General features: G+C 35.5%; 1 protein-coding gene across 1 annotated transcript in view; it reads left to right on the top strand.

The window, feature by feature from the left end:
- LOC124363118 (protein yellow-like) overlaps positions 1-22668 on the top strand; it is a 28462-nt gene that overhangs the window by 3651 nt on the left and 2143 nt on the right. Inside the window, exons 2-3 of the mRNA XM_046818250.1 lie at positions 6495-7004; positions 19182-19367. Coding sequence (XP_046674206.1) covers positions 6495-7004; positions 19182-19367 — 696 coding nt within the window. The remainder of the gene's footprint in view (positions 1-6494; positions 7005-19181; positions 19368-22668) is intronic.

The raw sequence follows: 22668 nt of genomic DNA on the forward strand, positions 1-22668 counted from the left end.
TGATGAGAAGAAACTTGTTCAGCAACTGTAGCAACTGTTGTTCAAAGTTGTTTAATGTTGTGCTGCACTTGATCACGTTTTGGTTTTCAAATTTAAATACATGTTTTGTAAAACCAAAGTATATATAATTAAGCCAATCTTATTAATAAATACTTAAATTGTATTGTTTGTTGTAGCCACAAATAATAAAACATTGTTAGAAAATATGTGTCACAAACATTTTCAACGTGATACATCTTAAACAATTGCATTTGATACTTTTGCATTATTTATGAAATCAGTTGTATTTTTATATTAAATCAAATTCCAATCATTTTAAAGACAATTATTATTCAGAAATGTTTTATATTATTTATCGGGTAGAAATAATTGTTATATTAAGTCATGAGTGATTAAGCTTGTATAACGTGTATTTTAAATAAATTGTTTTTATATAAAGACGCGTTAAAAATGTACAGTGATATAATATGTACATTAGAGATATTGAAATCACGCCAACATCCAGAACTTCACAATCAATCTCCATTACGATTTCAATTACATTTACCCACCATATTGAATTGGAATTACCAGAGAAATATACATAAAATGTTTCGTTTTGTTGGTCGTATATTATGGGTTAAAATAATACAAAACATTTTAAACACATTTTTCGACTATTGTATTTGTTCGATAAAAACACTGGGAAACATCAAATAGGCTGTTACTAGCGGCTTTGCACATAACTCAAGAAATTTCTAAAATATAATACATTGTAAAAAAATCTTATTAAGGCACAAAGGTCGCATAGTTTGACAGGTATGTGAGATTCATTACAAGATTTTCCTATCGCCGTATCACCTCACCAATAATTTAATATTTAATTTTAAAGGATAGTGTATCACAGCTGTAGGTAGAGTCGAAGAGCGAAACAGTTTCTTTGTCGGTGTCCATGAATCTAATATAATATATCCAATTTCAAGAACAATATAATATTATTTAATTGAATATCATCAAAATTGTAAAATTGTATTAATATTGAGTTATAAGTTATAATTGACCTGAATTATAAGAATTGTCCAGAATTATAAGAGTCCATGGCCTTATTTACTGAGCAACTGTAATTAAATATGAAAAATAAATACAATTATAATACAAGTATGCTTTTTACCTTAAATATTACATAGTGTATTACATGATGAATATCAAACACCCAAACTTTAACGTCTGAAATATTTAAGATTATACCAATTCCCTACAAAGCCACCTAGCTTATTCCGCGGGGTCATCCCGACTCCTGTGCTGATTCTGAACTTAACTCTCTTAATTCTCTCATTCGTGTATTCTTAACTTCTATTCCTTGATAATACGCGGTCTCTGACCATGACCTCTGCTAACCGGCATGAAAATTGCCGGAAGAAAGTGTCCTCTAACCGGGTCATCATCAGATATCTCAACTAAATTGTGGTAGGTTTCTAGCATAATAACAGTTATTGCAAATAATCACAATCTCCTCACCGCATCCCACTTCATTGCACCAGAACCGGAAGTTACATCTAACAGGGACATCATCAATAACCATTACCTAGATGGTGGGATGTCTCTAGCATCCTGCAGTCATTGCGTCTTCTCACCACATCATACTCCATTGCACTAGAGCCGGAAACATGTGTCCTCTAAGAGGGACATCATCAGGCACCATTAACTAGATGGTGGCATGTATCATCCTGCAGTCATTGCGTCTTCTCACCACATCATACTCCATTGCACTAGAGCCGGAAACAGGTATCCTCTAAGAGGGACATCATCAGGCACCATTAACTAGATGGTGGCATGTACCTAGCATCCTGCAGTCATTGCGTCTTCTCGCCACATCATACTCCATTGCACTAGAGCCGGAAACATGTGTCCTCTAACAGGGACATCATCAGATATCGTAACTAGATGGTGGGATGTTTATATCATAATAACAGTTATTGCAAATAATCACAATCCCCTCACCACATCCCACTACATTGCACTAGAACCGGAGGTTACCACTGACAGGGACATCATCAGGCACCTTTAACTAGATGACGGGATGTTTCTGGCATCATGCCAGTCAATGCTACAATCCCTATCACCGCACTGCATCGCAATTCATATCACCAGAATCGGAAGCAATTATCCTCTAGCAGGGACATCCTCAGGCACTTTTAACTAGGTAACGGGATGTTTCTACCATCCTGACAATTATTACGAATAATAGCTATCTCCACACCGCATCTCACTCCATTGCACCATATCCGGAAGCAAGTGTCCTCTAGCGGGGACATCATCAGCCAAACGTGGATAGTGATATACCACCATCCTGAGTTACTCATTATGAACCAATCACCATCTCCGCTACTTATATCATTCCTCTGAACCAGAACCACAAACAAGTGGCTTCATTACTAGCCAAGTAGTCCCCCTTCAACAGAGACATTAGCGGTCACCTGCAATATCCAAGCCAGTGATGGCTATTTTAAGTCAGCCTATTACAATAGTCCTCATCGTGCACTTAGGAAAACTTTCCACCAATCATGAACTCAAACCACCCCTTGGTACTAAGATTATTATATAAACGGGGCCTGTGGAACGATATACATCCCTAAACAAATTGAAACGCCAAAAATTAATGACATGAGCGCCAAAACAAGTTCAATCTTAGTAAAAAGATTTATCTTATAAATAAACGTCCTGGCTAAGTAAGTACATTTCTGACCTTGGTAAGCAACTTCCTTTCATTATCACAGTACAAACCTAAAAGAATTAGCAACTCCATTATTTATATAGCTAGAGAAAAACCTAAATGTTTTCTGGAATGCTAATAATACTTCCAAAACATATTGTAATTAAAACTGTTTTCGAGATATTGAGTACATGTACATCGCATGAGATTTATCATTTTCAGTTCTCACAAAATCTAAATACTTCTTCCGGCTGAGCCAATAGAACCCCAATAGTCCGGGTAAAGGTTCGTGGTGTCCAAAATCACGCCACCGGAATATTTTGCGTTGACGTCATCCTCGAAAATGGCTTGGATGTCAAGAGTATTTGAAAACAATATCACACAAATAACCGATTTCTATCACTAGCTTAGCACTTTAATATTTTTGTGCCTGAAAAAAGAAAAAAATATATTTAAAAAATAAGATAATCCTAAAATATATGTTTGATAGAATGCATTCCATTTTGAGTATTTTACGTGATTAGGAATAACACAACAGTGGTGGTACAACCGTGTGTGTTTTGTAACAATGAAAGAGTTTAAAAAACCACGAGAAAAGTTCAAATTTTGAATTAACCCCATCTTTAAATAGTTTCAAACTTTAATGTCCAAATCAGCCAATACATGACCTATCTGTTTAAATTAATTGTGTACACTCGTGTAAACGAAATATTGAATACGACTCTACGCAAACACACAACGAACAATCACGACCATTCAAAACCGCAGCGTCACGCGTGGAAACTGGACATTTGGTTTTATAGAAACTAATTAATTTTAAGTATTCAGTTTCCACCTTCCATTACATTTTGCCATAACATTAACTCCAGTTTTTCTTGCTTTAACTCCACTGCTCCATTCCCTGATTGCATTGTTCAGTTTCACCAAACCACCAATCTATGTGTTAAATGATACATTTATGTGTATCAATTAATATTTATAAATTTTTTAATATATACATAAAAAACGCTAAGTTTTATACTATTCGAATTCGCATAACAAATGGTAAAAATAAAATTTTGTTTCTTAGACACTGAAAACTATGATTTTTTAGCAATTTGTATTACATCATTTGCGACTTCCTTGCATTAAAAAATATGGTGTTTATAAACGCGTTTTAAATTTTTTATAGAAATTAATAACTTTAAAATTATAATAGATTTAATAAATATCAGTCACAACTGATATTCTGTACATTCATCAAGCTCATCAAAAACTATCCATCCTTCTATAGTAGTTTTAATTTCGTTAATGAAAAACATTTTAAGTGTAATTTTCTTACAACTATTATTAAAAAATTTATTTTGTATGGTAATACATTTTTTAACGTCGTCTCTAATCTTATCAAGTACGTACTACAAAAGTTCACATTTTTATCTGCAGCCGTTTTTATTTGGATCTAGTTACAAAATCACCTTTCAAGTTTACATTCCTGTAATGTGGAGTGATCATAAACTTTTTTCTATTTTTTTTGTTCAGGGAAGTTATCCTTAAAGAATAAGAATTTTGGATAACAGAAAACGATATTTCCCAAACTCAAAATCGATTGCACCATCTTAAAATGTAATGTAAAATTTGATTTTGAGACATGAGAAATTTAGGAATGAGATTTAGAAATTTGAGAGGTGTATAAAAGTAACCCAGACGTTCTAAATGTTTGGGTAAGTCTACAGCTTTTATCTAAACATTTTGTTTAAGTGGTTGTATGAAATATATATTTTTAATTGTTTATTTCAGCCATATTTAGGTTGTTTTATTACTCAAAATCTTTTAATAGTAGGTCTAGACCACCCTGTAAACGAGGTAGTACAAATTTTTTTATCCTTATAGAGATTTAATATTAATTAGACGCATTTAGTTACTATATATTTCCCTGATCTCATACATAGTGTAAATAAGTCTGACGGTAGAAACATTTTAGTTAAATATGAGGTCTCATAGGCTTCCATGAGAACGTTTTACTGCATCCTCCTCAGGACGTCCCCTATCAGTAAAAAAAAATTACATGAGGCACAAAAAGATAGGTAAAACCATAGTAGACCCGTATACAAAATCTCAATTTTTTTCTTTAACCACTCAGAAAATAAAATGGTGGTTCCACGCATTTTCAACCCCCTGTATAATTTTCCATTGCTGTTTTAGCAGGGAAATTATTAAAATAAAGTGCAGTGTGTAGATTTAATCTACTGAACATTCCTAGCTGGGAAAATATATAAAAAATTGCGTCAAACTAAAATTGTTCCCATGAATTCCGAAATTGGCATGACCTCAAAAGAGCACTTCCATTTAGAAAATTTTCTCAAATGTTCATCACATTCTTGAAATAGAATGGCAGATTAAGGAAACATCCAAAAACAAAATACGATTGGAGAGTATAACCGGCACAAAATAATCCGATTAAGACTCGTACTGAAATACGGTAAGAATTGTTCACGAATAGATTAACACATCACAAAAGCTTTATCATGGCTTGACACGTTTTGTTTCCGCTTAACATTTACGTAAATCAGGTTCCAGCGGTCATTAAACACATTCCTGACTCATTACCGACCACTTTTAGAGCTGCTTGGCTACCCACTAATTTATCTGCTCAACTGCCGACCGGTTTATATAATCTGGCCAAGCAAATATGTTAAACTACGGCCGGCGGTCCACACGCGCTAGTTATTATATAGTCTGTCACACCTCATCGTCTAAGCAGGTCAATTTCGGTAATCACAGAAGAGAACTTCACAATGTTGGCTATCTTGTACAATCAATATTTTTTGCTCCTTGTTAATCAGATTGTGATCATGTTTCACCACTGCATGCACCGCTTATTTATTTGCAAAACAGTGGTACCCAAAATTAACTTTTCAAATTGAAAATAAGGTTTTTTTATCGGTTCTAAATTAACGCAATATATTTACTTTGTCCACTTAGCTCAATAACGGTTTCAACTGTTTAAATTCAAATTTTTTAGACACGGCTTATTAGTGAGATTTCTCATACCAAAGGACATTCAATACTTTTTAGTGCTGGTGTCCTGTACTAAGAGGACTATTGTGCAATCGTGATTATATTGATCATGTCATTCTAAGGAAATGGTGAAGAAGTCTTCATAACAATGCTAAAATGTTTTCAGAAACGTTGCTTCCTAGGTCATGGACCCTGAATTAAAATCATGTATTAGATATCAAGGTCAATTGGTTTCTTTTCTTATTTTAAAATCTTTTTAGGTATTTGTGATATAGCTCTCAATTGCCTCTCAAATCTAAACCTCAAGAACGTCAATCTTCCAGCATCTTGTCTTTGGATCAAAATTGTTTATAACATAGATTCGCTAACGTTTGTAAAATTTAACACTTTAAATTTCGTCGATTTTCTTTGAAAACCGAGCTTCAAGAAGTCTTATTTAATAGGTTGCAAAAATATTTGTAAAAAAAGTCCACTCATCCAGAGTCATTAAGGATGCTTGTAAAGTTTAATGCTGAAACTCAAAATGCTAATGTTGTCGAAAATCAGTAATCTTAAAATAAATAATTTTTGAAATAGTATTACTTGATGCATTCGAACATTTTCAATTTAATAGTGAATATTAGGAAAAGGAAATACTTGCATGGATTCATTATAATTTAGTAGGTATACAATGATGATGTTACTAGATCTCCATTTCTTACCAGGTACACTAAAATACTGATTATATAAAGTTAGACTATATTTCTTAAGCTCTGTTTCATAAGTACAGAATGATACCTTTTAATTGTATTTTTTGTGTTCACAGTGGGCAGCTATGGGTTCTCAGTAGACCCAAGTTTCGGCGGGAAGTCTGTGTACGCCTCTGCTCCTAGTTTCGGCGGGAAGTCTGTGTACGCTCCCGCCCCCAGTTTTGGCGGGAAGTCCGTGTATGCTCCTGCCCCCAGTTTCGGCGGGAAGTCCGTGTACGCTCCCGCTTCCATTTTCGGTGGGAAGTCAGTGTACACTCCCGCCCCCAGTTTTGGCGGCAAGTCTGTGTACGCTCCCTCCCCTAGCTACGTTGCGGCTCCCGCCCCAAGCTATGTTTCCGCCCCCACTCCCGCCCCCGGCTACTACCCCGGGCTCTCCAGCGCCCCCAGCAAGTCCGGTAGCCTGGTGGAACGCTTCCGCTGGCGATTCATTGACTACGACTTCCCCAGCGCGGAGGAGCGCTATGCAGCCATGGCCCAACAACTCTACATCCCCGAGAACAATCTACCTGTTGGCATAGAGATCTGGAACAACAAACTGTTTGTGTCAGTCCCACGTTGGGCGGCAGGTAAGATACTACTCATTCTCTTTGTGAAATTACTACTAACACCTACCACCTCCACCCAACGGTACCCTTCTGACTCCACCTGTCACATTACCTCCCGCAAAACCCTCAGTTGTGTTTTCGACGTGGATTCATTTAACTCGTGTTGTTCCTAACACTAACTGTCTATTAATATTAAAAGTTTGAATTTAAAATTTTCACTGCTGCTATATCAGTTACGTTCTATGCGTCCTAACTTTTCACTTGGGATTTGCACAGTTTGGCAACACTGTCGCTGCAGGCTCGATATCCCGTCCCGCTCGCAACGCGTGACCGGTCTGACGATGACTCACAACTTAATTTTTACACAAAACCACACTTCTTCTTCAATACGTAAATAACAGTTAAAAATGTTAATATTAAAGAGCGTTTTCTTGTGATCACGATAATATGGAGAGGATACGTACTGTAGTACTGGTCTTGACTGCTAATAAAGTACATGACGTACTATAGCATATGTTACAGATAACATGTATTATACATATCCATTAGGGATTTTGCATAGGAGCTCATTTCAATTCTTTGTCTCGAGAATTGAATCCTAAACCTTATAATATTAGGAGCCAGTAATCGACCACACCCACAATGTTTCTGTCATGAAATCACAGTGTACTATACCTACCATGTTTTAATCAAATATCAAAATTATAATCGATCAATTATTGTTTGCCAAGTCATAGTAAATTAATTATTAAACTGCTTATATCTCTGGCCGATTTTTATTTACAGCACTTCTTTCCGTCCCTTTGGTTTTTATAGAATTGAACAATTTTACACATTGAAACAAAATTTTTCTGTATTTGGTTATTCTGTACTATCTTAATAATACGATAGATCCTAGTACAATAAATAACTTATCTGACCTTTACCGTGGTTTTTGTTTAAGATGAGGCTTTGTAATCGAGAAGTGACTAGTTTGATTCCTGAAAAGACATATTCAAATTATTTGCGAATGGGTGTGAACCATTTATTCCCTTAATACGTTTCGTAAAACTAACATGCCACTAGCGTCGACAGAGCTTCCTTAAAAAGAAAAGTGTTATTACAATGAAGTAATTATACACTTACAATAATCCCAGTGGCACAGTGTAGCGGGTACAATGGTTATCGCAAGAGATAGAGTGGCCTTTATAGCCCTAACTTCATCTGGTAAAATAAGACATCTTTACTTTACTTTTATTTCAATTGGTTATGGTGTAATAATCAAAATTTCGAAATATTACGCGATATTACGTGATGTAATCTGGTCAGAGTTAGGCTGACAGATACCTTACGTCATATTTCAAGGCATGGTTCTAAATATTCGTTCGACAGTAACTCATCGAGAGCAGCCATGTCTGTTTTACTACCAACGTCATTAAAATGCGGAAAGAAGTTGTTCCCCGTTGGTAAGAACCATATAAGTTCGGTAAGAGCGCTCCCTGCGTGTTTTTATGTTCCTGCTCCAACAAGCGTCACAGCAATAATTTAATTGGCAGTTGCCGCAAGGAAATGCAGGATGGGGCCGACCTGTGTTACCGGTTACACAACGGTTAATTAAGGAAGAAACTGGTGCAATGTCCTCGGTCAACATTGTGATGGCCGGGCTTATTAAATCTTAGATATGCCACAACACAACTCGTACCTTTGTCTCAACAGTGAATGATATGGCGTTGAAGCTGTTGGTGATTTCTTTATTTCCAACGGACATCATCCAATTTACAACTTGTACATAATATGGCAGACTTAAAAGATATACAAAAAATGAACATCTGTATAAACAAAATAATAAACAATCATTAAATGAAACCACAATAAGGATAAGGATGGCTTATGTAGACATATAAGAACAAACTAACTACTTATGGAAGCAATAATAAAACTATATAAAAATGTAACGATACATGAAGCAATAACAGAAAAAAAAACAAGCGAATCGTAATACCAACAGCAATATAAATAACACGCATAAAAATAACAATGACTAATAATGTCAACAACAATCCGACCTGCATAAAAGAACAATATCAATCAGAAGAATCAATGACAGAATAAAAAATCAATAAAAAATAAGCAATAGCAAATAACAAGTAATAACACAATATTATTATCAAAAAGAGATAAGACATGCTGACAACGAATAAAAAGTTACTCGCTGCCATGCCAAAAAAAGCGCTAAACAGAAGTTTTAAACTGGCTGATGACTCATAGGCAGGCATTCTACAGTACGCTTACCACAATGTTAAATAGAATAAATTTGAAGCTGGTCGAGGTAGCTGTTGGAGTGTCGAAGTATCGGAGTACTGTATAGTTTGGTTTGAGTAGAGTATAGGTTGGAGTACCGAAGTATCGGAGTACTGTATAGTTTGGTTTGAGTAGAGTATAGTTTGGAGTACCGAAATATCGGAGTGCTGTATAGTTTGGTTTGAGTAGAGTATGGGTTGGAGTACCGAAATATCGGAATGCTGTATAGTTTGGTTTGAGTAGAGTATAGTTTGGAGTACCGAAGTACCGGAATACTGTATAGTTTGGTTTGAGTAGAGTATGGGTTGGAGTACCGAAATGTCGGAGTACTGTATAGTTGGGTTTGAGTAGAGTATAGTTTGGAGTACCGAAGTATCGGGGTACTGTATGGTTTGGTTGGAGTAGAGTATAGGTTGGAGTACCGAAATATCGGAGTACTGTATAGTTTGGTTGGAGTAGAGTATGGGTTGGAGTACCGAATATCGGAGTGCTGTATAGTTTGGTTTGAGTAGAGTATGGGTTGGAGTACCGAGGTATCGGAGTACTGTATAGTTTGGTTTTAGTAGAGTATAGTTTGGAGTACCGAAGTATCGGAATACTGTATAGTTTGGTTTGAGTAGAGTATGGGTTGGAGTACCGAAGTATCGGAGTACTGTATAGTTGGGTTTGAGTAGAGTATAGTTTGGAGTACCGAAGTATCGGGGTACTGTATGGTTTGGTTGGAGTAGAGTATAGGTTGGAGTACCGAAATATCGGAATACTGTATAGTTTGGTTTGAGTAGAGTATGGGTTGGAGTACCGAAATGTCGGAGTACTGTATAGTTGGGTTTGAGTAGAGTATAGTTTGGAGTACCGAAGTATCGGAATACTGTATAGTTTGGTTTGAGTAGAGTATGGGTTGGAGTACCGAAATGTCGGAGTACTGTATAGTTGGGTTTGAGTAGAGTATAGTTTGGAGTACCGAAGTATCGGGGTACTGTATGGTTTGGTTGGAGTAGAGTATAGGTTGGAGTACCGAAATATCGGAGTACTGTATAGTTTGGTTGGAGTAGAGTATGGGTTGGAGTACCGAATATCGGAGTGCTGTATAGTTTGGTTTGAGTAGAGTATGGGTTGGAGTACCGAAGTATCGGAGTACTGTATAGTTTGGTTTTAGTAGAGTATGGGTTGGAGTACCGAAGTATCGGAGTACTGTATAGTTTGGTTTGAGTAGAGTATAGTTTGGAGTACCGAAGTATCGGAATACTGTATAGTTTGGTTTGAGTAGAGTATGGGTTGGAGTACCGAAATGTCGGAGTACTGTATAGTTGGGTTTGAGTAGAGTATAGTTTGGAGTACCGAAGTATCGGGGTACTGTATGGTTTGGTTGGAGTAGAGTATAGGTTGGAGTACCGAAATATCGGAGTACTGTATAGTTTGGTTGGAGTAGAGTATGGGTTGGAGTACCGAATATCGGAGTGCTGTATAGTTTGGTTTGAGTAGAGTATGGGTTGGAGTAACGAAGTATCGGAGTACTGTATAGTTTGGTTTTAGTAGAGTATGGGTTGGAGTACCGAAGTATCGGAGTACTGTATAGTTTGGTTTGAGTAGAGTATAGTTTGGAGTACCGAAGTATCGGAATACTGTATAGTTTGGTTTGAGTAGAGTATGGGTTGGAGTACCGAAATGTCGGAGTACTGTATAGTTGGGTTTGAGTAGAGTATAGTTTGGAGTACCGAAGTATCGGGGTACTGTATGGTTTGGTTGGAGTAGAGTATAGGTTGGAGTACCGAAATATCGGAGTACTGTATAGTTTGGTTGGAGTAGAGTATGGGTTGGAGTACCGAATATCGGAGTGCTGTATAGTTTGGTTTGAGTAGAGTATGGGTTGGAGTACCGAAGTATCGGAGTACTGTATAGTTTGGTTTTAGTAGAGTATAGGTTGGAGTATTGTATAGTGAAGAAAATTTATTTACCACATTTCATCTTGTTCTGATAAACTTTAAAAAATTCATATAATTTTCTTTATTATATACATTCTCCTGTGCTTTACTTATGCAACAAATTAAAAATCTTACGCCAGCCTCTGAACAGTGCCAGACTTCCACATCTCTGCCTTGAGCCAGTTAAGGAGCTCTAACGTAATATTCCAGTTAAATGATTCCATAACCCTTACGTAAAACCTGGGCCGACTCCTTACGTGTTTACAAATAATCCGCCATCGTAAATTTACCAGGAGTACATACGCGCTCGACCAATCCGATGACATGCATCTTGATTTGTTAGAATGCTTTATATGCATGTAGGCCTATCACTTTTTCTGCGCCAATTACGGCGTATTTGAGTTTCAGAGCCGGTCCTCATTACACTCATATGATTGGTCCGCATTACGAGCAGCGCCGGCATGGACCTCATATTAATCACTTGAGTACACCTGTCAACAAAATCTGTGTAAGACATCTGGTTTCAAATCCTTTCGTGGAGGTGATTCAATTCCCCTGTAATATTATAATAGATAAGCATATCTAAATTTTTACAGCGTGAGTGAAGTTGTAGAAAACAATTTTTTTCAATAAGCCGACTCAGTAGTTTTATGGAACGATTGCATCCTATAACTAAATTTACGGATAAACAAATTTTTATGTCAATACGAATTCAGCAGAAATCTTAAATACTTGTCTGTTTATTTGTGAGTCTGTAAATGCATAGTCTAATTTTTGCTAACCCCGTCACAAGCATTTTTTGTGATAACAAAACACAAGTTCAATGTTCATCCCAATTGGACTCCTAAGGGCAGAGATTTAAGATGCAAATTATTTTTCTCTTTTTGAATCATTTTTACCACAGATAGCTTCTTACCTTAAATCAAATTCAGGCCCACTAGACAAGACTGCAGTACGCCAAGCGTCACGTGGGGGGGGGGGTTAGCTAAAATTTAGGGGCGATTTCTCGGCGATATCCTGGTGGGATATGCCAGGTCTTGGCCTAACAACCACCAAACTTTACTTAAAGGTGTACTGTATCGTGTCAAGGTGCTAACACCCTCCACACACACACACACACACACACACACCCAACCCTCAAGAAACCACCGATTTTCAGAGGCCATGCAAGTATCCTAGACCGCATCCTGGATAGATTATGAATATTCCATGAAAGGACGTGCTCCATCGTGGACCACAATTTTATCTATGTAATAATTAAGATTCATTAAAAATTTCAAATCTTTAACTCAATTTGTTCTCGAGACATACTGACAGACAAACATGATACATTTTCAGACCACTTATCGATAGCCTTCGCTACACTTATACCCTGTACATATTTCGGGAGACAAAACCGGAAAATTAAAACTGTTTCAACTATAAGCGTCTTCACATATATCACTCCAACCATCCACACAACCGACCAAGACGCAACTGTCCATAGTCCGGATAACATAAAATTCAGTTAACCAAAAATCGTAAAAACAACCTTTCTAAAAAAGTAAAACCACTGCAGTAAGTTTATTGATTATATAAATATGGACTATCAACTATTACATTTATATTCATAAACGAACTAGTAGTGTAATAATAATCAATTAATCATCCACATCAGACGTCATCATTCACTGATCCTTGTACAGCAACTTCTAAAAGGCAGTAACAAGCCTAGCAAGTTAAACAATATAGAGCCATTTGGTGAACATTGTCCGTTTTTTTATGGTCCGTGAAAGTCGTCTAATCATGTCTTCCTGGAAATGATCGGTTAATCCAACGGTCGGTTGATCCGATGTCGGAGAGAGAGAATATAAATATTGCATATTTCCATGCGAATAGTGCCTTAAAATGCGAAATAAATGTATATCAGTTTACACAGTATTTTAAACTTTATTATGCGTTACGTCAGTCTACAAAAATAACAGCTGATATTGAGAAGAGGTCCTTGACTGAGGAATGAAGATTGTCCGGGTAACTCGAGCCGTCCTGAGAGAACATCCGATGTCCCGTTCAACCGTCCGTTATAAGCCCATATGTAAATGTGTGCAAAAACTTATCGTGGTTTTTTGAACCGGTTGAAATGATATAATTAATTAACGTCGTTATTGCTAAAGCATTTTCACGGTTTCCATTTTAATCTGACTGGTGATGGCACTGAAGTGCTGAAACATGTATAGACAAATACAACTGCTTTTATATGTAAAATAAAGACATGTTTTTGGTTTATGTCAAGGTCAAACCCCTATTTACGTAGACCATTGCCGACGGCAGCAAAGCTGTAAGATAGAAGTTGTGGTATTTCTATTGAATCTACTATTGGACTGATATTAAAAATTATTTGGTTATCCTTTGGGTTATTAAATCAAATCACTAATTCGCAGAGTTTTATAGCAATGCAACTTGTCACAATACAATGAATAATAATAACAATTATAATAAGCCTTAATCTATTCTAAATGGGGTCTTATAAAGTGTGTAAAGTCACTGACCTTACACTTATAGATTTTATATATATTCTCATTACTATATATACTGTATATATATATATATATATAAAGTGTGTAAAGTCACTGACCTTACACTTATAGATTTTTATATATATTCTCATTACTATATATATATATATATATATATATATATATATATATATATATATATATATATATATATATATATATAAAGTAATGAGAATATATATAAAATCTATAAGTATAAGGTCAGTGACAATTGTTTTTCTTTGACATATACCTCTTAGATTATAAAAATGCACATGCAGTACCAACAATCAATAAATTTTAAGTAACAATAATTAGATATGAGTATAATGACTTTAACAAATATTAAAAGTGAGCAGAATATATTTACATCACTGATTTTGGAAATTTTATTTTCCTACACAATAGTTTTTATTTTTTACTCTATGTTACACAATAAATACCCAAAGACCAATTCAGCAATACAACTCATCCAAACGAAATACTTTCCAGACTCTTGAGGCAAGTTTGAGCCTTTTTTTCTCGGAATGTTGTTTTTTTCCAGAAATTTTCACCCTGTGCGGTAAGGAATTATAAATTGTCATCATCGTATTTGCAGATGTGCAGTATGATTACCTTGTGACAATTCCACAAAATGCTGCAGGATCGCAACCGTCGAAGGGAGGTCAAAGTAATTGCAGCTCTACAGTGACCATTTGCAAGACTCTGCACCATAAAATCTCTAAAGCGAGTTCGTTAGCTGAGGAGTTACGCAATCAACCATGTGGGATTCAACATGTGTGTGAGCTTTACGGTGGTCTGAACAATAAATTCCATCAACATGACAAATCATGGCCGGTTAACTGCCGACAGGAAGGTGACATAACGCTGTAGTTATGGGCTTGCAGAATCGCCGACTAGGAATGCTTCGGAATGAGAAGGTCGGCTCAATCAGAGAAACTGAGTCGCATTGCGTCAGGACGGGTTTTGGAGTTTCCTCTGTGCATGTGCTCGTAGCCGACAGCCTGCTTCCAGTAATTGCCTCCTGAGTGGTGTCCTGGCCGAAGAATGCTGATGGCTATCCTAGTGCGCTGGTCAAGGACTTGCGTAAGGATTGCGTGCATGCCGAGCCGACCGCTCAGCCCCTGTTATCGGAAACCCAACAAGTCAGTGCAGCCAATAATAAACTAATCCTAGGTCGGCCGCTACTTTCTCCAATGACCGACAAGCAGACTTGATCTTGCACTTAACTACCCGTACCGAGAAATGGTATGTAACCAGACCTGTCTCTCTTCGAGACCTGAGCTGATCAAACCTATTACGTGGGTAATTAACAAACTAAACAAGGCACATGTTGTAGTGTGGATGGGTTTGAAAAGTGAAACTCCACATGTCACTGTTATTGCGTATAAACACTGACATGTTATCGCAACTGTCTAAGTGAATGCATACTAAATTTTGCATTCTTTCACTAAATTTACCATTTATCACTAAATTTTAATCTTTTATATACATACAATTTTTACATTTTTCCCACTCTTGACCCAATGTCAGTCAGCCGATCATGTGGTCTTCCAAACAAACTCATCTGTTCTATAGAATGCTTTTGAAATCAACGCTGATTATCGACGAGTTTTAACTGCCTTAGGCATCGCAGCACTTTTGACTGAATTGGGCAGGATTGACGAACTCCTGACTGAGAACGTTAACGTTCGTAAGCTACCGTTCTCTAGGTATCCCTGACTCAAGTTTCATAAGAATGTATGTCGTTACCTCTTATAGGATTGCACTTTGTCTTGAAAAAAGTTTCCAAAATATATAGCCAGGGTAATGTCAATAGTCTCAGATTTCTGAATGCTATTCTGCACGACTTGTTGCAGTTCTGCAATTATTCTGATGCATTTTTAAAAATAAACATTCTAGAAAAATGTTGAATTCCAACTGCACTAACAATTCTTAGATTTAAACGCGATCTATACTTCCCTGCAGAGAGTCTTCTAAAGAATCTCTGAGGGAGTTGGAATTGCTGACATTTCCCCACCTCTACATGCTTTAGATGACTGTTCAGTCATAATTCGTGGCGAGGATTTTATCCAATACGAGACCAGAGGCGGGACAACTTTCGAACTCGATACTATAGGCTGACAGTATCTCAACGCCTGCACACAGATTGATGTCAGACTAATCACTATGCTGCCTGAGGGTAAAAGATTGCAACAGCCAAAATCGATTTAAAAGCGCGTTCGGTATCCATTTATAATTCATGTTGACCCACTGGATATCTGCAAGTGCTGGTCAATCTGCGATTGTGTCTGAAAGAATCCTGAAATGTATGAAAAAGTAAAAGTAAAGATGTCTTATTTTACCAGGCGAAGTTAATATCACTACTATCCTTACAGCAGAATTCATTTTAGAAGATTAATTTGGCAGTAGTAGGCAAGTCGCGTTTCGGAAACAAATGGATTCGCAGATGTTGATTGAATTAGCAGCGAGACCCGATTGATATAATCAATCTATTCGCCCCTTTCAACCAGAGCTGTGGCACTGGGATTTGAATTCTCGGTACTGTGGTATTATGCGGTGGCCACTCTGTCCCTATCTACTACTTGTTATCACGCTATAAAAGTAGGTTTATATTAGGTTATCATAAATAAGTTACAAGAAGTACTAGATTTAAAGTTGCCCTTTACGAGCACCCACGTGATATGAGCTTGAATTTGGGTACTATCTCGAGGGATGTTCTTCTTTTTTCGCCAGAAAGTGACCACAAAAGTTCACACTGATGGCCAGAAGCATTTCCGACCGGTACTTTTCCGACCTCAGATCACGTCCAACATCGTCCATTTTTTCCGACCTCAGATCACGTCCAAGATCGTTCATTTTTCCGACCTCAGATCACGTCCAAGATCGTTCATTTTTCCGACCTCAGATCACGTCCAAGATCGTTCATTTTTCCGACCTCAGATCACGTCCAACATCGTCCATTTTTCCGACCTCAGATCACGTCCAACATCGTCCATTTTTCCGACCTCAGATCACGTCCAAGATCGTTCATTTTTCCGACCTCAGATCACGTCCAAGATCGTCCATTTTTCCGACCTCAGATCACGTCCAAGATCGTTCATTTTTCCGACCTCAGATCACGTCCAACATCGTCCATTTTTCCGACCTCGGATCACGTCCAAGATCGTTCATTTTTCCGACCTCAGATCACGTCCAAGATCGTCCATTTTTCCGACGTCAGATCACGTTGAACGATCTTGGATGTGATGTTAGGCCGTTTCGAGAAGCATGTGCACGCACAATTCAGTTGTTTTCAAGTGTCAATCCTGTCATTTGAGTTTTCATCAAGCGCAGCCTGTGTTTGGGCATGAGTCGTAAATATAATCTATAATAAAGTAAACAGAATTGGAAAAGACCAAAATCTATAAGTATTTATTGCAAGAGGTAATGTACGAATTGTACATAAGTATTACTATTTCTGAACATATCGTCGCATGTTCGAATAAAGTCTCCCATTCTTTTCTTTATTTTTATATTTTTCCTTTGTGGTTATAATCTTTTTTATGTAAATTTAAGTTGAACCGCCACCCTATTTTTTAATGATAATTCATTAGTTCTGTTTTGATTTTTTTAGTATGAGAAACTATAGTCTCGGTAAACATTCCATAATAAGATGTGATTAAGGAAGAGCCTGCAGATAGATACTGCAATGTCTCCAACGTATGTGTATGAGAATTGCATCGCCTCATTGCAGGCGCTAACAGCAACCGCTTCAAAATGCTCTTTTGTTAAAACGTTAATTAATCTTCATCCCATCTTGTGTTGTATATCTGTGTTATGTTTGCTGTATATTAGTAGTTACTGTTATTATTCTCTAAGCTCTCCTTACTAATGTAGTATTTAATGAAATATTTTTATGAAATAAAGAGGTTTAAAGAGTATCCAGCCATATATTTTATTTTAATTACAGTAGATATCCAGGCTGACTTATGAACTCTATTACAAAATCGTAAACTGTTGAACAAATTGGTTACGATTCCTTAACGGTGTTGCAGAATGTATGTACATATTATTTATCTTTGTTTTTGCAAATCAAACAAATTTTAAACTGTATTTTTGAATTTCAATGGTACTTACATCAGTATTCATACATTGGTTTTCAGCATAATACAAACACGTTATTAACTTTAAATTACAATTTACGGCGATTAAATTTTAGTGCATTAATCCAAACTGTTCAAAATCAACATAACGGTTATTTAAAATAAACATTACATTCTTATACGGACAATAATAATACTATTTCAATATACACAATTAATGTTATGACTTTTACCAATAAGAGGAGATAATTCTCAAAATTCATGTTTACAAATCTCTTTGAAAATTAGAAATCGGCTATTCATACAAATTCATCAACTGATCATATTTTGCTAATTTAAATGCATTACCTCCCAGGTAAATTCTACTGGAAAGGTTGTTGCCAGCCTAAAAATTATGAATTTCTCGTTATCTTGGGATGTATTACATACTTCTTAACTTCCTGGATGCTCCCTTTCCCTTTCCGGATATTTTCCTATAGTGTTTAAAATGCTCCTCTTGTCACCTAAACTTCATCAGTTAACAGGTGTCGCGAAAAAAGGTTACTGCAAAGAAACCGCACAATTAACCCGTTTAGGCGAAAGGAATCCAGCTCATATATTCTTAGAATTAAGCAATCCTACGCACACAGAGCGCTCACGTGATCTGAGCTTGATTGTTTAATTATCTATTGTAAAATACTGTGTTATGATCCACCAATTAAAAACTTTTGAACAGCGCCTGTATTTAATTTGATAAATAAATAAAATTGTCACGATGTCATGTGACGTTCTTCTCTTGTTTAATATTTTAGACAAAGGCGTCGGCTACTTTAAATATTTGGTTATTAATCGTTTTACACAAAAATATATTTTCTTATTTAATATGACTTTTTGGTTTTTTTACACTACTTTACTTGCCATTAAAGAAGTTGGTCGCTACCATTTATTGATCATTACAACTTTTATTTTTTAAAGTATAACCGTAGAACATAGGCTATGTCTGCCATTAGTACAAAATAACAATATCTTAAACTGATTATGCAAAGATGTACAGTCAATATTGGGGATTAGATCATATTTAACACTTCATGCAAAGGTTAGGTTAGGTTAGTTTAGGTTAGGTTGTGTTAGGTTAAGTTAGGTTAGATTATGTTAGGTTAGGTTAGGTTATGTTAGGTTAGGTTAGGTTCGTGTAATTTATTTAAATTCAGGGAAACGGTCAACATCATGGTTAGTTTATGGTTGAGATTTTGTTTCAATAAGCGCAAGCTAAAATTATTAAACACTATCCTTAACTTCTTCCCTAGTCCCTTTTCCTTACCCGGATTTTGCCCTTTGGTGTGTAAAATGCTGTTGTCTCCCAAACTTTATCTGTTTAACACTGAGTTTTGCCCGCAGGTGTTCCCGCCACACTGAACTATCTGCCCCTGGACGAAGCCCCCGTTGAAGAACCCAAGTTGATCCCATACCCAGACTGGGCCTCCAACCGTATAGACGACTGTGACGCCCTCACCACCACTTACCGTATCCGCGTGGACGAGTGCGACCGTCTCTGGGTGTTGGACTCTGGAACCGTGGGCATAGGTCAGTCCATAATCTTCTGTGCCTTGAAGGTTTTAGAATACAAATATACAGAGTGTCCCACGAAGAGGTTTAAACTTTTGATTTTATATTACTTATCCATTTACGCACCGAAAAATTTCAAACTCTACACAGTTCATTAAATAGGGGTTTAAAATATTCTGTGAAAATTTCAGCTCTCTAGCAATGTTGAAAAAAATAGTGGCATTTTGAAAAAATCTGCTTTAAAAACAATAAAATACAGTATTTTTGGTTTTGTAAAATTATTTATCGTCATATACTAGAGAAAAAAAAAGCATTTCAATCAGAAAACTAGAACACAGCCTATTAAGAACGTGTTCACATAATCTGAGAGCCATAATAATAAACTATACCCAATATTTGTAAACTATCTCGTTTTTTAAAATTTTAAAATTCTTTTGCTTTATATTACAATAACGTTTTTTCATATTATGTTCACTCTCAATTCTTTTAAATTGCGTTGTTTATGTTGATCTGCAGATCATTTCATGTGCTCAACCTGTTTTAAACATCCTTGTTTTAAGTTTCTAATTTCAACCTGCATTGTGTTACAATTAAAAACTCTCCAAGGATATTAAGATTATTAGATTATACGTGTTGAGTTTTAGTTATAAATTGTGCCGTTTCCTTCTCTATTTATTCTGAAAGAAACACTTAAACTATATGTAGAACTTTATAAAATTATAGAACTGATGCTCATTTTAAACCCATGGCATACAGCATTTATTGTGTAGAATTTATTTATTTATCAACGGACAACCATAATACGTTAAAAACCAAATCACGATAATGTACCAGCTAATTACTCTTACAATTAAACATCAAAGCAAACGTACACAAATAGGTACAACAAACAGAGATAATTATAATATAATATTAAAATTCAAAAAGAGACGTAACTAAAATAAACAAATATAATATAATAAATACTGGCTACCAAGAGCTGAGTAGATATTTAGTGCTAATAACGATAATAAGAACCTATGTTTAATAAAAAAATTATGGTTGCCTGTAAAGTCGGTTTTACGGGCGAAGATTTTACGTGACAACGTCTTTTTCTCGGTAGAATATTTATTGATATGAATATTATTAAATTGCACAATAGGAACAAGGAATTGAATGAAAATAAGAATTGCACAAATTTTAACTATAGAAATATATTTTGTTTACTGTGTGGACTCAGTGAGCTTCTTAGGTCTTCAACTTGACTGCAACCTGACATTTGAATTGCATATCAATAAAATAGTAAAAAAACTAAGTTCGTGTTTGTTTGCATTGAGAAAATTGGCTTCTTTCGCTAATTCACAACTACTACTAACTTTGTACTATGGCTGTTTTTATTCTCATCTTGTTTACGCAGTTCCCATTTGGGGAAGGAACTGCAGAACCAATTTCATTTTTAAATTGCAGAAGCAAGCTTTGCGGATTATTTTTGGGCTAAGTAGGCATCAATCTTGTAGAAATGTATTTAAAAACAACAACATTCTTACTTTCCCATGCATATTTATTTATGAATCTTTGGTTTTTTTTAAAAAGAATGAATACTTTATGACACTAGCTAACACAAATTCAGATTATTCACTTAGAACCCGGCTTAACATTCCAGTTCCAAAACATTCTACTTCTTTTTTTCAAAAACACGTAACTTACAACTGCATTAAACTTTTCAACTCACTTCCAGATGCTTTAAAGGTGGATTGTTCTTTAACCTTGTTCAAAAATAACTTAAAACAGTTCCTCATCGACGGTTCCTTTTACAGTGTCCAGGATTTTTTGCATAAATTGTAAATAGTAGACTAAATATAGTTTTGTTTTTTTTCTTTGATGTATACTTAGCATAACATGTAACACTGTATAAGTTAGTTAAGCTAGCCCTGTGTGTATACTTTAATGACGTTGCTAATGCATGAAAATGTTATTTTGAGCAATAAAGGATTTTGATTTTGATTTGATTGATTGAAAACATTGTACATAATTTGAAATTAATTAAAATTTGTTATTGTAAATGGTAAAGTTGAATAAAACATTTACTAAAATTGGAATTTGAAATTCTTGCTAAACACAGTTAAATTCTAACTCCGCGCGTGGTGATTGGTCGGTTTAGTTCGTTTGTTTGGTCGCACTGTTATGACAGGTTAGAGGTTATAATTTGTTATTTTAAATGTTTGACTAGCAATACGCGCTGTTTCTTCTCAATCGACTGAATTACGATTGATTGCAGAGTGATTTAAACTAATAATTTACTTAACACTATCAACATTTGTCAATAGTATGACATAACCTATAAACTCAGTTTCTCAACTTTTGTGTCAATCTAACAAATCAATCAATCATAGTTTACGATAATGAAATATCAGTGTACAATTATTTACCTTTATTGTTGTAGTTGTTGTAAATGACGAATCTAAGCACTCCACATTTTCATGAATAAACATAGTTATCTGCTTTATCCCGTGCGGCGGACCCACTGGACGGGCATCGTAACGTTACCGGGCGTTACACTTTTTCATGAGTGACTCCGAGCCGCAACCTAATTTAAGACGTTGTCACGTCAAAAAATATGTGTAAGAGGTCCCAGAAATACAAATTTAATTTAATTGTAATCTTTTAAAGCAATATTTATGTTTAAACAGAAATTTTTCAAAACTGTTTATGCTATACCATTAGAATTGTTATTACAATACAACACAAATTCAAAGTTTAATATTATTGCTATCTTAAATTCTTTCATTTAAAAAATATTCTTTTACATAGATTCATTTCATTGTTCGAAAGCTTTACAGGAAATTAAAATGCAGTAGTTGTAAACACAGACGTACAGATCCTGATGTGTAATGTTTAATGCATGATGTTCGCTCGAGTTTTACAAGATGATGGATTGCTCTTTTATAACAATGGACAGATGACTTTTAACATATTGTGCAGCGCGTTATATATTGCCCTGCTTATTGACAATATAATATATTGTTTTCTGTCACCGTATCCATGATCCTAAAATAATTATATTTTCTACAGGTATCGCGATGCATCGGTAGAAAATATTTCCACTATTTTCCAACATTTACACAGAAAACTGTTCCACTATTTTTCGCCAAAATTTTACTATCTGTTTGTCAAAATAATTTGTATGTTTTAAGGAGTTTTCTGGCTGTACAACAAATACTCGTATTAACTTAATTGTCCCATAGAAAGTCCAATGTAAAAAGATTTATTTTACACAAACTAACATTTTTTATCTTTTCATATTTTTACAGATGTTGTCATAATTCTAAATTAAAAGAAC

This window comes from Homalodisca vitripennis, chromosome 5 (genome assembly GCF_021130785.1).
Source record: "Homalodisca vitripennis isolate AUS2020 chromosome 5, UT_GWSS_2.1, whole genome shotgun sequence".
NCBI classification, from domain to species: domain Eukaryota; kingdom Metazoa; phylum Arthropoda; class Insecta; order Hemiptera; family Cicadellidae; genus Homalodisca; species Homalodisca vitripennis.